The following is a 17,062-nucleotide window of genomic DNA, read 5'->3' on the forward strand; positions in this document are numbered from 1 at the left end:
AGCACACAGAACGCTGAGACTGGATTCAGCTGGGATTGTGAAGGCTGATGAATCTGTTTTAATGTACTTTTGTGTCCTCATGCTGCCTCACTGCCCCAAGAGAGTCTCATCCCTAGCTGCAGCGTGTGTGCCTGGCCTTGGCCAGGGGAATGAAGGCGGGGGCTGGAAAAAATCTCAGCACAAAAAAAGCCAAAACCCAAACCCAAGTGGTTTATTTTAGGATTTCCTGTCAGTGAATGTCGTCTGAAAACACAGGAGCGAGGACAGGCATTATTTTTGGCAATGAGACCCCATTCAGAGAGACAAGGCCGCCACGGGAACGGCGCTGCCGACAGGCTGGACTCTGGCTCTGTTTATTTTCGGCAGGGCTTCATCTGCCCTGTACTGGGAAAAAACGACCCACTTCTTCCTACCAGGGTGGACGAAGGCACCATTCTGGGTCTGGCTTTTCAACACTCCAGCACAAAATTTCATGGGCCAGAGTAATTAGCAGTAATTGAGCTCTCCCTGGTGCATAGCTCTCAGATGCTGTCATTTCCTGCCAGCCACCAGCACTGGACAGCAGGTGGATGTCATGGGGCCAGCATATGGGCTTAGAAACATAGGATCGTTTAGGTTGGAAAAGACCTTTAAGTTTATTGAATCCAATCGAGGCTTGTCTCCTCCTGTCCACCATCCTTCAGCAGTGCCCCAGGAAAGGGTCTCAGGTGTGTAAATGAAGCACAGGAGGGTTCAGTAGAGACAAAAATTACTCTGTCATCCCCCTCAAGAGTGGCATCAAGTAGCTGGGGACACACTGAGAGGACTCCCTCTCCCCGGCCCCATGGGTCCCCATTGCTTTTGCAAACCTCCCATTTTTAGCTGCTTTGGACACAGTGTGCTGGGTGCTGCACACCTTTCTCTGCAGGACACACCAGACCACAGTACTGGGTCCTGTGTCCCTGGTGTTACCTGTGCACCTGGCACCCAGGTGCTACAGTGCTTGACAAGCATTGGGGAGGGAACATCTGGCTTTTGGAGCACCATGTGACATTTGCTGGCATCAGCTCTTCCAGGAGTGACCTGCTTTTCCTTTCTCTCTTACCAGCACATCAACAATGATCACATCCATGGGGAGAAGAAGGAGTTTGTCTGCCGCTGGCAGGACTGTACGCGGGAGCAGAAGCCCTTCAAGGCTCAGTATATGTTGGTGGTGCACATGCGAAGGCACACGGGAGAGAAGCCACACAAGTGCACGGTGAGCTGACAGGGACATACGGTGCATCTCACTTAGCAAGTGGGACACTGGGCTGGGGTGGTCACAAAAATGTGTTTGCAGACACGGGCATGGCTTCAAGTAGGGCTCTACCAGGGCAGCCACTGGCACCAGCTCAGAGCCAGTCCTGCCCTCTGTGTCTGGTTTACAGCTACTTGCAGGTTAGACCCTGGGGACAGGACAAGAGGTCAAGGAGTGTGGTTGAGCGAGGTGTTGAGTGGGCAAAACTGTATTTCCATGGAAAAAATTATTTCAGATCTACCACAGAGATCCAAGGCAACTCAGGACAAGTCACTTAAGGTGGAAATCCAGCCAATTTAGTTGCCTACATCCAAGAAAGAAAGCCAGTAATGCCACACTGTGGGGAACCGCCTAACCCTGGTCATGTCTAACTTGGCATTACGCACTACAGCTTCTGGGACTGCAAGATTCCCTCACCCACGTGCACGCATGCACACAAGCCTCTTTCCAGCATGGGAATCTAGGCCAACACCTCCTACGTCTGCTCTCTTAATCCAGAGGAGAGGCTAAGCCATAGGTGCATAAACCAAGAAGATCTCAGTCCCCAGACCTTCTGCATACCAGCAGCACTGCGCCTAGGGTTAAACACTGCCTGAGGAAGAATATGGGGTAGTATTTTGTATCTCAGCCCTGTGGGTGCAGGCTCACAGACGACATGGGAGAGCTGGGCTCTCCTTCTCCCTAGCCTCAAAATATTAAATCCCATATGTGCCTTCACACTTGGAGCCTCCCACCGCACTGCTGGCTGGTGTGGGGCAGCCATGGATGCCTGATGGGGGGCACAAGAGGGAAGCGAGGTACGGAGTTCAGTAGCTGTGATCAGCTGATGGGAGAAGTGTTCACAATCTCCCTCCTCATATGCTCCAGCCCTTATTCCTCCCAAAGGGCCATCCCTGTCTTTTGATATCCTCTGCTGTCTTCATTCTCCTCTTGATGGCATTTCATATCTCCTCTGCTGTCAGGATTACACTGTTCCTCTCCCCAGAGTCTCAGGAATGAGTCTCTTCCTGCTCAGCAAATGTCTGAGCCCTCCTCCCATATCTTCCTCCTCTTCTGCTCCATTAGCCACTTACAGCCCTGCTCCCTCCCTGGCTCTGCCCCAGCTCCTGCTTACAAATATTAGGATATGTATGATTTGCTTGCTGCATGACTCCTTTATCAATCTTCCAGCCCTGTGTTCATTTAATTTAGAGCATAAGCTCCCCTGAGGCACAGGGCCATGTCCTTTGTTTTAATCTTCTAAAGCACTTTGCCCAGTCTAGGGCTTTACCAATCTTCCTTAAAAGTATCAAGAAATATTGATTGTTGGTGCATACAAAGTGAGCACTGAGGGCAAGTCTAGCCTGCCCTTGCAGGTAGAGGGACTCAGGAGACAAAAACAGCAGTGGCTGCATGCTCTTCAGTGCTGTGGTGGAGCAGGAAAAAACACTACTGCTAAATCTTGCCTCTTTCAAGCCTCAGTTGTGTCACACTGGAGCAATGGCAAGGCTGTGTGTGAGTCTCAAGTCATCCTCTGCCTCCTGGAGAACTGCACACCCTCCATATGCAATACGTTGAAGCAACAACTGGACTGAACTGGAGAACCACCACTTTCCAATTGTCTGGGATAGTGACAGCTCTGCAGACAGTGCCCTTCTGTGGCAGAACATTCCTTGTCCAAGTCTGGCAGTGATTTTTCAAAGCAACATTTGTTTCAGACAAGAAGTTTGTGGTGTACATAAAGCTATGGATGAGCCCAATTGCAGTCTGGGATTTGGTCAAGGATTATTTCAACAGATGACAGCCAGAACTCCCACTGACATAATCAAATCCACACTTAAGAGTGGGTACAACTGCTTTGAACATGCACAGGCTGCTTTACTGAGAAGCTCTTATTTGAAAATGTGGCCCTAGAACTTCTGCTCTTAGTAACTGCGTTTTTGTGTCAGTATCCAGCAAAACTAGAATGGACACATGAGTTGTCTCATGCTGAGTTCCCTTTGTTTTCCAGCAAGAGGAATGATGTATTTCAATAACTGTAAGCGACTTGAGTTGTAAAGGATTGTTTGTACAGGGCAAGAGAAGAAAAAGATATACTGTGCTACTTCAGAGTTGTGGCATGTTCTGAGGGACAAATGGGCTAATGAAAGTTGTCTGAGGAAGAGGAACTGGATCCATCCCACCCTGACAAAGCTGTGGAAGGAAACAGCATGAGCAGAGCAAGTCTGCCTTACATCCACCATCCCTATGCTAGACCGTAAAGGGAATCTTAAGTAATCCTACTTATTTTCCAACGCAACAAAGTTACATGGGATCAACCTGTGCCTACATGCTTCATGGGTTTCATGGGCTGCCTGTTTGCCTCCCTCACTAGCAGTCAGTCAGGTCCTGTGCATGTGGAGCACAAGGAGACTGGTGCTGTTGCTATTGCATGCAGGTGCCTTTGACCAGACCTTTGAATGTGTAGAACCACTCAGCTGCCCATGGGAAAATCAGACACTGAGCATGACCTGTCCTGCTGTGGCTTCAGTTTCTTCACTGGCCAAGACTCAAATAGAGCAGTGTGAAGTCTTGTCACAACTGGACTGAACTTGCAGACACATTTAAGTGATGTGACTAAAATACAACACATACATTACAGCAGGAGGGGCTGTTCGTTGAAATGTAAGGGGTGGTTTTTGTATAGGAAGTACAGCCTGGGCTTTTCAATGCTCCCAGCTGAACTGGCAGTGCAGCATTTAGCTAGAATTTGTGAGGGAGCCTTGCATTTCTTAAAACCTCCCACTTGTTTTGTCAAAGAGCACTTAAGAGCCTCCTCAGTTTGAGGTGAAATCCTCCCATGCTGAGACAGGGCAGGTGCAGAGAGAAACCTCCAGCTCAGTCAGAGTGGAGGGTGACAGGACTTACATCACCAGAAGCCTCTCCACATCTCCCAGGCTGCTCCTTCTCGTTGTGTGGGCAGCTGGTTTCCTTCCAGGAGGAAGGTTCCTGGCCTGTTTTGTCATCCAAAAATCCATCTGTCTTCAAGATTGAGAGTCTTGTTTTTTAAACTGGTAATGTCAGACAGCCTGACCACAGCATCCTCCAAGAGTAGACCCAAGCTGTAATTTGGGAAACTTTAAAGTTTGCTAGATTTCTGTTTGTGTGTTAGGGAATGGTCTGCCCTTTCCAGTGCTGGTGGTAGTGAAGTTGCAGGGCTGGTCAGACTGTGGAGAATCTGTCAGTTCCCTAGGTGGGAAGGAGGGGGCCCCTGTTTCTGAGTGTTTTAGATGCAGAGGAGTGGCAGGAGGGGCTAAGAGAGCTCTGGGAGGAGTGGAGGGGTGTTTAGCCCTGCTGGAAGAAAAGAGTCACTTGTTGAAATGTCAGGTGGGTACCAAACAAGGAGTAGCACCTCAAATATGACTCACTGCTGAAACTCTCAGCCTGCCTAGGGAAGCAAATTCTCCCAACAAAGTGAATGTTGTTCCCTAAAACACAAGCCCTTTAAAAGGAAGAAAAAAAAGAAAGAATGAGAAACAGATGAGAAGGGTTTAGGCATGGGGAAAATCAAATTTTTCTGGTTAATTAATCACTCCTCGTGTGTTTTTTTTACTTTAGTTTGAGGGTTGCTCCAAAGCCTATTCCCGCCTGGAGAACTTAAAGACACACCTGAGGTCCCACACTGGAGAAAAACCTTATGTCTGTGAACATGAGGGCTGCAATAAAGCCTTTTCCAATGCCTCGGACAGAGCCAAGCACCAGAACAGGACACATTCCAATGAGGTAAGCCTGGGCTCACCACAGCTCAACGGAGGGCTTTTTTTTTAAGTTTTGCTGACAATAAACATACACTTTACACACTGGACTCATGTAAAAAGAAACCTACTGTAATGAGAGGTTTATCTTATTTTTTAATGGGATTTATTTTGCTGCGGAGCCAGACCACATTAGCTTTATATTTATGAAAGCTGTGTTTGAAATCATAAACAGATGTTAAAGTATGCAAACTTTTTAATCGACTTTGGAAATTAAAACAAGCATTTTCCAAATTTATAATTTTTAATAGCACAGATAGTATTGTACAGTTGTGCAAATGGTGTTTAATATTACTGTGGAGCAGACTTGCAGTAATATAACAGCTACCCTGGATCCTGATGCTCTGGAAATAATACTCCCTCCATCGTTTGATGTACAATGATAGAGCACAATGCAATGCTTTGTTAACCTTGGATAATTAAGACCCACTATTAGTAGTTGGGGAGCAGAGGAAATTGCCTTTATTGTAACGCATGTGATGGTCTGTTGCAATCAACCACGGCCGACGATTGAAATTTATATTACCACTAATTAGCTGACAGGGGAAGAAAAAACAACACTCTAAAGTTCTAATAGTGTTTTCAGCCATGAAGAATTCAGTCTGTAGCCTAATTTGCAACAGTTAAATATAGACAATTGGAGAATGGAACGCAGTTGCCACGGTTGACAGCCTTTTGAAGCAATGCTGTGTCTACAAAGGGCTTGTTGGGAGTATTTTTATCTCTGGCATAGAAGTAGTCAGTGATAACCAAAACTCTGTAGGTTTCAGAGATTCTGTTTGAGTCAGAATAAGGATTCGAAGCCTAGAATCCTCTTCCATGATGCTGAGATGGACCTGATGAATGACCAGGATCCCAGTGTTTTCTGAATTGGTTTGGGTATGAACCCAAATGTCAGGATTGTTCTCCACCAGCAAGGCATGGGTTAAAATTAACCCATATCCACACTTAAACTGGATAGTTTGGGGTTGTTTTAAGGCTATTCCAACCTTGAGGCCAGGAGGGACCAAAAAGATAGGTTGCAGCCTCTCGTCTGCTCAGCATCCTGCATTCCCAGTAATTGGTATTTGACTACATCATTTTTCTGTGTTAAAGCATCTTCCCCTGAAAGGTAGCCAGTTGTGGTTTAATCTCACATTTTAGGTGTTGGAAATTGCTCATTCTCCAGCCCTGGATGCTTTCTCTGCCTTCCTCCAGTGCTGGATCCAATGCCCCTTTCATTGTTGATATTTCCACGTCTTAATTTTGCAGTGTTAAACCACTCTCCATATTCTCACTCATAAGTTGAATAAATCAAGCGAGCCACTGAAGATTTACATTTTTGCAACATTTTTTCCTGTCTTAAAGGAAATTTGCATCTCTCTTCAATTCCTAAGGATTCTCATGTGAATGGATCAAGACTGCCAGTACAGCTTTCAGTGCTGGATACCGACTGACTCACCGCAGTCTGTGCACACTTGACAGTATGTGAGCGACTGTTTTGCCCATAGATCACTTGAGTTCAGATCCCTGGAGCTTTACCAGGAACTTTTCTAGGCAGGGCAGTTTCCCATCTGAGCCAGCTAGTGTCCCATGTCCCTACATGTGGAATATTCATTTTGAATGTGTTAGTAAATGTAATTTCTCCAGTGGGTTCAGATTCCCAAGTGATCCAGATCAGGAACTGCACTGGATCTGGGATGACTGCTCACTTCATCTGAGCAGAGCTTGAACACACTTGAAAGTCTGATCATTTGGGTTCCCCTTGTGCAAGAAGGTGAGGCTGTAGGCCAGGAGCATCCAACTCCGTGTCTCTGGTGGACCCTGATATAAATACACTGATACTTGGCACTAGCTGTTTTCAAACAAGACAAATTAAAGACTCAGATAACAGATAGGGATTTTTATCCTCTGCAGTTGCTTCCCCTGAAGGACACCAAGGCCTTCTCAGAGGTAGGAACAGCACAGCCACTAGTGGAGGATTTGTACCAGACCAGCTGGCCTTGCCATGGGAATTACAAGGCACTGTCACTATCCAAATGATCTTACATTTTGCAGTCATGCTCACTCCTGAACTGCTGTTCAACCCTGCTTGATGCAGTTCAGACACACCCCAAGACTTGTGGGAGATCTGTAGATGCTCTCTGGGCCATATTTTTGACACCCTCTTTTTGAGGAACGTATAACATGATCCTTTACAACAGATGGTATCCCTCACAGCAAAGCTCATCACACTGGGCAGCAGGCCCAGGCAAGGGTCCTGCATCCAGCTGTGGCCATGACCACTGGCTTAGCAAACTGTACGGAGACCTTGGCTCACAAAACCACACAAATGCAAAGCAGAAGTTTGTGGCTGTGAATATTTCCCATTACCCACTGTTAACTCTATTGTGGTTCCTAGCTACCTTCTAAATATTTTCCTCTGCTTGCAGTGTTTACTTGGAATACACCAGTTTCAGAGTTAGTCATCCAAGTCTTCTCTAAGGGGGAAGTTCCAGGTTCCCTGTATTTGTCACTATCATTGTGTGACAGGACGTAGGTGTATGGTCCAAACATGCTGAAGTTCAAGGCTGGGGATATATTACCACACTGGCTTTTGTTTGATTGTTGAAATGTCATACACACTATTTCATTTTAAACTTTCAGTCACTATTTGAGTCCCTTCAGGGGCTACCTTCAAAGCTACACCTGGAAAAGGGGCTTTCATCCTGTGACCACTCTCCAGTGCATACACAGAGGAGTGGCACGAGCCAAAGACTCAGAGAGACATTTTCAGCAACTCAAGCTGAACAAGGCTAAAACGCATAAATCCAGTTCTGCTTAGTGCATGGGGAGTTCTCCCACCCTAATGAGTATTACCCTGTGTGTGCATGAGAGTAGGATGGAGGTTCCTGAGATATCTAAACTCAAGACTTCACTAGGGTGAAGATGTCACTAGATGTCAGAATCTGGATAACCCAGGGGATAGATGAAGGCACACCAGTGAAACAGCAGTTGTGCTCAGCTCAGTTGCAGGGGGCATGGCCTGATGAAGAGGGTGATTGAATCCTCTTAGGTAGAGTGTCTGCTGTCCAAGCAACAGTGATCCTGTTACCCTAATTGCTGGGGTCTGAGAAATCAGAACTGTTGAGCCGAAAGGATATTTATAAAAAATCTTTGAGCTGTTCATATACAGATTTTTTTCAGCACATGTGGTGGGGGTTCTGCTCATTGTAATAATGTTTAATAGCAGCAATAATATTTCTATAATGCTTGCCCAAAAGGTTGCATGATATTTTTAAACAAACTGTTTTAATTTTTGTGCTTTGGTTTACCCAGCTTTAAAATATATTAAATATTTACCTCAGTGGGGTGTTACGTGGATTTAGCTACGTGGATGTGCCAAGATCAGTCAGGAAGCATGCTTTTGAATAAAAAACAGACTTTAAGTGTTTTTCACGTGATTATGCTGGCTTTCTGCAAAGAATATATATACTCCTTTGTATTCTTTCACTTAAGTTTCTGGACAAAATTACGAAACAGATTTAAAAAAAAAGAATAGGAATGGTCGTTTTGGGTAGCCTTCAAATAACATGTCTGTTTTTTCTCATTGATCTGTCCTAGTGCATTGGCAGAAAAATACGTAGAGTAGTTGTGAGGCCAAAAGCAGAACTTGTGATGAATTCAGAGCTTCCAGTGCAGCAGCACCAGCTCAAACAACTGCAGTGCTAATACACTTTGGAATTGGAGACTTGGTAAAATAAAAAAAAAAGTTAAAAGAATAAAAGTATCTGTTTGCTGACTTCTGTTTTCAGAAGCATGGCTTCAGCCTTGTTTTCCTATGGCAATCAATGATTCATGAATTCGGGATAGAGTGCTGTCGTCTGAAGAAAAACATTGCATGCCTGTGGTTTGTTTTGCACAATAACAGATTTCAAGGTGACAGGTGCTGGAGTGGTATGATAGATTGAGTAGGGTGAATCCAGTCTGGCTTGAATTCACTGGATTTCCATCAGCCAAAAGGTTTCAGACATCTTCTTGGTGTAGATCCCACCTTAGCAGTGCGAATGTGTTATGCCCAGTCCGCTACATCACCTCCCTCCCATCCTTAATCAGGAAACATTCCTGTGGCCACCCGAGCAAATACATACGTGGGAAAGTAATACTAGGAAAGTATTTCATGAATTCTTAGCTGTCTTTTGATCTAGAAACTAAAAACAAGAAGTTTAGCCAACGTGAAATGACCGGCCAAGTCTCTGTTGATCAGCAGCAGCCCATATATCACATCTTCCGTATCTCAGTCTTACAGAGTCCTGTGGAGCAGATGCTCCACATTTTGCTGCTTCCTGCTGCTTTGCTCATTGTATTTTCCTGGCCCATACACTGTACCTGGAATATTTGGGCTTATTCTAAATATAACCCAAGATTTGTTTGTACTGACAGAAACCCTACGTCTGTAAAATCCCTGGCTGCACGAAGCGGTACACAGACCCCAGTTCCCTCAGGAAACACGTCAAGACAGTGCACGGGCCTGATGCGCACGTCACGAAGAAGCAGCGCAATGACGTTCACCCGAGGCCACCTCCACTCAAGGAAAATGGGGACAATGAGGCAAGCGCCAAGCAGAGCAGCAAGGTGTCCGAGGAGAGCCCCGAGGCCAACAGCACCACGAGGAGCGTGGAGGATTGCTTACAAGTCAAAACGATAAAAACGGAGAATTCTGTGGTAAGAGCAGTTGCTTTTGGCAGAAATGACAGGGTTCCTGATCTCTCTGATGCAATAGGGGCATGAAGCATTTGTATTCCATTTACCTCTCTGGGCACGTGCCCTGCAACTCTAGAATTCAAGTCCAGAAATGAAACTGCAGGTCAGGGCACAATCCAGTACGTTTTGCACCTTCCTACCCAGCATCATAAATTCCTGCCCTTGTAGTTATGGGGGCCATGTGATGGCCCGTGCTGAGCTTGGCATTCCTGTGCTGTGAAAGTGGGTAAAACCCAGGAGTGTTGTGGTCAAATGAGCTTTACCTACCTCACCAGTTTAAATTGAGCAATGACCACAGGGCACAGACTGATGAATGCTTCTTGAAGCAAAGGTCCTGGCTTAAGCAGTCCCGTTTTTCTTCCTCCCTTCGCCTTTCACTCCTTTTCTTTCTAGGCTGCTGCTGTTTGATGAAGCCAGTGGGGATAAAACTAGATGTTTTATTTTTGTTGAGTATCTTAAAGCAAGTTCAATTCCTTGATCCTGTCCACTATGCACAGAAGCACAATGTCACTGGGGTTGTCAGGGACCTCTTGAGATCATCTAGTCCCACCTCCCTGATCAGTCCATGTCTGCTAGAGCAGATTACTCAGGTGTACATAAATTCAATACGTGACTTCCAGCTGCCATAGAAAATTGTAGCGGGATGATGGGGCAGGAGAGGGAAACTAGGAATAAACATGGAAGCAATGCTGTGACCCACAGAGTACAGGCTGTCACACAACCATAACCAAGCTTTACAGCTCCATGAGTGGACACCAGCTGAAGCAAAGACCACTTATCAGTTTTCTGGCCATTACAGCAGCTCCACAATTGGCTGTAGTGTGGTCAGTGGTATTAAGGAGCTGTGCACAGTGATGGGTTCAAACACATGAAGCTTCTTCCACCCCATCCAGGGTGGAGGAGGAGATGGAGCATTGCAACACATTGATCACTTTTGCCTTTTGATGTTTCTTTTCACTTTCTTACCCAAAGTTCTGGTTTGCTTCATCAGCTCAGAGTGGGACAGGGTATGGGCTGAATACAGAAGAAAAGACCTTCACCTGCAAAGGAATATTCACATACTCCCCAGACTTCTCACTGGAGCTGAAAGGACACTGAGCTCCAAAATACATATTTTCTTGATTTGAATCCAGGCTAAAAGATTGTTATTCCTGTGAAAAACATGCCCTGGAGCTACAAAGATTTTCTCAGAAGGGTATGGGGATGTGTTGTCGGACAAATTACCAATGAGCAGCATGTTTCAGTTAGGAAAAAACTGAGTATTTACACATCCAGAATGTCTCTAATCGACTAAAGAAACAGTTTACTGTGATGGGGCTCTGTACTGTGTTACAAAAGCTAAATGTGAGAACTACTGGACAGAATGACCATTCTCCAATACTCTTCCTGCATGTGTTTTATTGTTTTTTTCCTATGTAAACACTGACACAGTTACAGCTCCCCACCCTGTTTCTCCTGAAGGTATGGGGTTGTTTTCCTAGCACTCTGTGCTCTCAGGGCTCCAGCCAAGCCATCTCACTAGCAGCAGGGCCCTGGTTCATGTGTTTATCTTCACTGTCCCTCTCTAGCACTGCATACCTCACTTGTGCACATCTAACAGGTGGCATCTCATCTGGTGGGTCCACATCCTGTTTCCTCATTAAGGTTGGGGTGGTGGGAGGTTCCCATCACTGTTCTCATGATTCCCAGGCTCCTTGTTTTGACCCATCTTTGTGTGTCACCCCAAACCCATGGAAACAGGTAGAAAGTCTCTCCTAGGAGCTTATATTTGTACCTCTGAAGAGGGAAGGCAGGGAAGATGGGGTATGGGAGTGGGGGATATATTGGTAATTTGTGCTGTATTCTGCATTTCCCTCTTCCTCCTTTTTACTAACCTGGTCCTTTTTGTTAATGCTGTCTTTGTCCTAACAACCTGTTCTTTATTCCCACTTACCCTTCCTTACTCTACCTTCCTAAGGACAGTCGGTACTAAGGTGAGCAAAGAAATCCTTTGTATTAAAATAGCTGTATAAAGCATGATCTCCTGCAGATCTCTGTCTCCATTTAACCCTGACAGGGTGGAAGTGGAAGTATGTGGGGCAGTGGGGAGGGATAGGGGAGATCTGCTTGAACACAGAGAAGAAGAGGATGCAGTGCTCAAAGATTCCCTTTGCCACCTTTCTCCCAGCGTCACAACTTGCCATTAAATCTTGGGATTGCAGTCTCTATCATCTGGACTGAAGGGCAATTAGAGCCAGTCAATCCTGCTCATGGGGGGCTGCTATGGAGTAAAGTAAGAACATTGCAGCACCCTGCATTCCCACCTTGGCCCAGGGCAGAGTATGTTGCCTTTTCAGCACTCCCATTTTTTGCTGGAGCCTGGGCCTGGAGCAGAAAAGCCAGGCATCCTGTTTGGTAGCAGCAGCAGAGCAAGTTCAAACTATATAGTGTCTGCTGCAAATAAACTACCCAATGAGAGTAGTTTACATTCCTAATGTAAATAAAATAAATATGGTGCTTATCTGCCTTATCTGCAAGTGGGAGTTTGCAAACAGTGAACCAGGTTTTTATCTGGTGGGGAAGTTTGTCAGCTAACCTAATTATATGTTAGGGTATTTTAAAGACAAAAATACGTTGTGTCTGAAATACTTAAGCCTTGATCCTATGTTGGATAAGCCAGTGTTTGCTGCAATATACCTTGCACAACCAGGTGACGTGCTGCTTTTCTTCGAGAAACATCTGTCCTCCTTCTTTTGGAGGAAGAGCATTTGGTTTCTCTCCATCCTGCAGTTGAATCACCATAGGTTTTCCAGCTGTGGGGTGCTGTCCCATCCTCCTCTCACAGGGAAGGGGCACCTGCCTTTTGGAAGAGCTGAGATCCTGCAGCAGGGAGGGGTAACAAGAAAGGGGAGACCCTAGGACAGGAGCTCTCCTAGCCTCCAGGACTAACACTGAGGATGTTGGGCTCCTGATTTTTTTTCCATCAGTGTTTTCACCTGGCTAACTCTTTTTCCTCTTTTCCCTCCCCAAGATGTGTCAGTCCAGTCCTGGTGGCCAGTCGTCATGCAGCAGTGAGCCATCACCCCTTGGCAGCACCAACAACAATGACAGTGGAGTAGAAATGAACATGCACAGCGGGGGAAGTCTGGGAGATCTGACGGCGTTGGATGACAACGCTCCTGTCGTGGACTCAACGGTCTCATCTGGTAACTCGGCAGTCAGCCTGCAGCTAAGGAAACACATGACGACTATGCAACGACTTGAACAGCTCAAGAAAGAGAAACTCAAGACAGTTAAAGATTCCTGCTCATGGGTGAGCCCAGCTCCACAAGCCAGAAACACCAAGCTGCCTCCCATCTCAGGAAATGGTAAGCTCTGGGCCTGGACCATGTCCTGTAGGAACCTCCCAGAGTTTGACCCTGGTTTCATAACCAAGAGTCTGCCCTGGAGGAATGAGGATCATTTCTTATTGCCTCTGAGTCCTGCTTTGCTAGATTAAGATGTCAGGTAAAACAGACAGCTTGGGTGTAAACACAGCCATCTGGTGATGTGCAACAGAAGCCCAGGTGCTCAGTTCTATGGACCTATGAAGGGAGACAGAGGTGTTGGTGTCCTTGTTTCTGAGCTTGCCCAGAACCTAGACACAGCTGTCCTCTTTGTCCCTGTTACAGTCCCAAGACTGCTTGCATTTCTTTCAGCAGTAACAGTTCCCCAAGGGCTAATGTGCCTCCTAGGAGACCACTGGAGCACAGCAGCAATCCAAACAAGACCTCGCTCCATAATCTTGCTCTGACAGGCCTTTTGTCACTTCAGAAGCTCCTGGCTATTGCCTCCAGCTTCATAGGCTTGTTTCCCACTGCTGGTAATTCCTGATAAAAGCATCTTTATGAACCCTCTAGAGATCCTCTAACTTTTCCAGGAAGTCCCAAGGCATGGTGCCTGGGTTATACTAGATCTCAGAACTTCTTGGGTTATTCTTGGAAGAGCCTTTGAATGTCAGCCTTTGGGCTCTCAGCCTGCTATCCCTGACTGCTCTGCATCTGTCCCAGAGGGCAGCTGTGGTTGCAGCTATGTTCTGTCCCTATGGCACTTTTCACACCAGTCCAACCTTTGTTCTACTGAGGGAAGCCCATGTGCAGATATTTCCTCAGAAGCTGAGTTTAAGGGGTGTACATGTTACCAAGTCTTTGCAGTAGGGACTTCTTCTTTCCCCAGACTTCTTGCTCCTTTTGCATGAGCATGGAGCTAGAAATGAAGCTTTGAATTCACTAGCAGCACGTGAAACTCTCCATCACTCCCATGAAATATTTGGGGGCGGCTTTGTGGGTCTGTATTCTGCCACCTAGAACACTACCAAGTGAAATTTCTCAGCTAACTAGACCTTTTCCTTCCCTGCAACCTTTCTCTCAGGCTCTGTTCTAGAAAATAGTGGTGGTTCTTCTGCTATGCTGCCTAACCCCAGAATAATGGAGCTGTCTGTCAATGAGGTTACAATGCTGAACCAACTCAACGAGCGCCGTGATAGTACAACAAGCACCGTCAGCTCTGCCTACACCGTCAGCCGCAGATCCTCAGGGATCTCCCCATACTTTTCCAGCCGCCGTTCCAGTGAGGCTTCACATCTTGGGCACCGCCCCAATAACACAAGCTCTGCTGACTCCTACGACCCGATTTCCACGGATGCCTCCCGCCGGTCGAGCGAGGCGAGCCAGTGCAGCGGGATGCCAGGACTGCTGAACCTCACACCAGCTCAGCATTACAGGCTGAAAGCCAAGTATGCTGCTGCCACAGGGGGCCCTCCTCCGACCCCCCTGCCAAACATGGAGAGGATGACCCTGAAGAACAGGATCTCACTTATGGATGGACCAGACCCCACCTTGCCCTCCATCCGCCTCCCGCCAGGCCCCAGGCGTTGCAGCGATGGTAACACTTATGGCTACCCATCAGCTCCAGCATTTCCCCAGGAGGTGCAGGGCAACTGCACCAGACGGGCAAGTGACCCAGTGAGGAGACCTCCCGGAGACTCCCAGGCCCTCCCACGAGTTCACCGCTTCAACAGCACCAACAGCGTGAACCCCTTCCATCCTCCACATGCCACAGACAGGAGGAATTTTGGTCTCCAGAGCTACGGGCGCTCAGATGGGAGCCTGCCCCGGCACACCTACTCACCCCGACCACTGAGCATCAGTGAAAACATCACCATGGAAGCCATGTCCGGGGAGACAGACGCACCCATTGGAGATGATGACATTATGCTGCCAGATGACGTGGTACAGTACATCAAATCCCAGAGCAATGGGACAGTGGCTGAGAGCACTTCCATGGGGTACAGCAATGACATGCAGAACTTCCAAGGAAGTGGGAAGCTGCAGCCTCCAGCCTTGACCAGCCAGCGCAGGATGGCGGTGGCTGAGACAAGCATGAGCCACTTGGGACCCATGATGGCAGAGTGTTCCATGAGTTTTGATACTTCTTCAGACATGAATAAAAATAACATGCCTGTCCAGTGGAATGAAGTCAGCTCAGGCACAGTTGATATCATGTCCAATCAGTCGAAGCAGCAGTTTTCACAAGGGAACTTAGCAGTGGTCCAGCAGAAGCAGAACTTTGGTCAGTACCAGAACTACAACCAGCAGCAGATGCAGCTGCCAGACAACAGTATGAATGTAACACAGCAGAGCTTTATGCAGAGAAACATGGGCATGGATGGGCAGAGGCTAAACTGCATGCAGCTACGGCAGCAGCCCATGAGCCTAGGTCCCAGCATGAACCCCGACATGGGCTTGCACACAGGGTATAACCAACCTCATCAGATGCTGAGCCCCAGTGCAATCAGTGGCAACCCAAATCAGATCTCTCCTAATTGTAGCAACATGGCAGCAAAGTCCGGACCCCACCTTCACCCTCAGCAAATGGACATGGCAACCGACCCTTCTTTGATGGTCAGGAGCAACAGTGAGCGCACAGTGCTGGGACAGGTCATGCATGAACCAAGTCAGCAGAACTACTCATCTCAGCCAAGCCACCTGAACTTCCCTGTGGCTCAGGAGACCTTTCCTCAGCCCATCATGACCTCCAATCAGCCCAGTTTTGAGCCTCAGCAGAGCATGATGGGTTCAGCTGCGCAGGCGTATCCTCCTGGCATGATCCAGCCTCGTCCCCCGCTGGAGCCAAACCCAGGCAGCAGACCCCGAGGGGTCCGTACCACCCAGCAGCTGGGCTACATGAGAACTCCCCATCCTACGAACACCATCAGCCAGGGCCAGGAGACGACAGAGGCCATGCATAAAAGAAGCAGCGACATGTTGCTGGCACCAGCCCAGCAGTGTGCGGACGGCACGAGGGACAACAGCTTGATGTACTATTACGGCCAAATCCACATGTATGAGCAGAACAACGGCTTCGAGAACCACGCGGACTGTCGGGTCAGGCAGCAGCAGTGCACACAAAACAGCAAGCCAGCCACTCTGCCTTCCCCGGGAACAAACCAGGTGTCCAGCACAGTGGACTCTCAAGGTCTTGAGCCGCCCCAGATAGATTTTGATGCCATCATGGACGATGGGGACCATTCGAGCCTGATGTCGGGAACCCTGAGCCCCAGCATCCTGCAGAATCTCTCCCAGAACTCCTCTCGCCTGACGACTCCACGAAACTCTCTGACACTGCCCACCATACCTGCAGGGATAAGCAATATGGCAATAGGTGATATGAGCTCCATGCTAACCACGCTGGCAGAAGAGAGTAAATTTCTAAACATGATGTCGTAATGGTAAAGCACAAGGCCTTGGTGCTATCCAAGGGGCTCTGCGTGAAGCAGTTGTATGAATGTGCTTGTCAAAAATAATGTTTCAATAGGGTAGGGTTTTTTATAACTGTTAAATACATTAAAGGATTTCAAAATGAAAATTTTAAAAAGTCTGTGTACAGAATTATGTAAACTATATGCAGGCAGTACCACAAGGGTGCACCTCTAGTATTATTTTTTTGGCTTGGTTTCCCAGAGCACTGAACAGTATCACCACCAAGCTAGGAGCCAGCATGAGGGTGGTTAGAGATGAAACCCTCCCTTCCGGGAAGCCCTGTAAAATAGCACTCCCCATCATTTTCCATTAGTTACATTTGCAAAAAAATTTCATTTTCAACCCACCTCAGAAAGAAATGGGAGGATGCGGTTTTGGTTAGAATAAAAGCCATACTACATATTCTGCTCTGATGAGAGTAGGGTTTAGTTACGTCTCCAAACAAGCCCTCTGCCAGCAGTATTGTTTTATACCGTAAATACCTTTGTACCTTGCAAAGAGCAGTGATTCCA

General features: G+C 47.2%; 1 protein-coding gene across 2 annotated transcripts in view; it reads left to right on the forward strand.

The window, feature by feature from the left end:
• Positions 1-16,517, forward strand: part of GLI2 (GLI family zinc finger 2) — a gene marked incomplete at both ends in the record, with an annotated part of 138,946 nt that extends 122,429 nt beyond the window's left edge. For both annotated transcript variants that reach the window (XM_082284924.1, XM_082284925.1), the window contains 5 exons: positions 1,088-1,237; positions 4,853-5,017; positions 9,451-9,732; positions 12,782-13,118; positions 14,161-16,517. In XM_082284924.1, coding sequence (XP_082141050.1) covers positions 1,088-1,237; positions 4,853-5,017; positions 9,451-9,732; positions 12,782-13,118; positions 14,161-16,517 — 3,291 coding nt within the window. The remainder of the gene's footprint in view (positions 1-1,087; positions 1,238-4,852; positions 5,018-9,450; positions 9,733-12,781; positions 13,119-14,160) is intronic.
• Positions 16,518-17,062: the final 545 nt, after the last annotated feature.

Source organism: Coloeus monedula (genome assembly GCF_965178545.1).
Source record: "Coloeus monedula genome assembly, chromosome: 7".
Taxonomy (NCBI): Eukaryota; Metazoa; Chordata; class Aves; order Passeriformes; family Corvidae; genus Coloeus; species Coloeus monedula.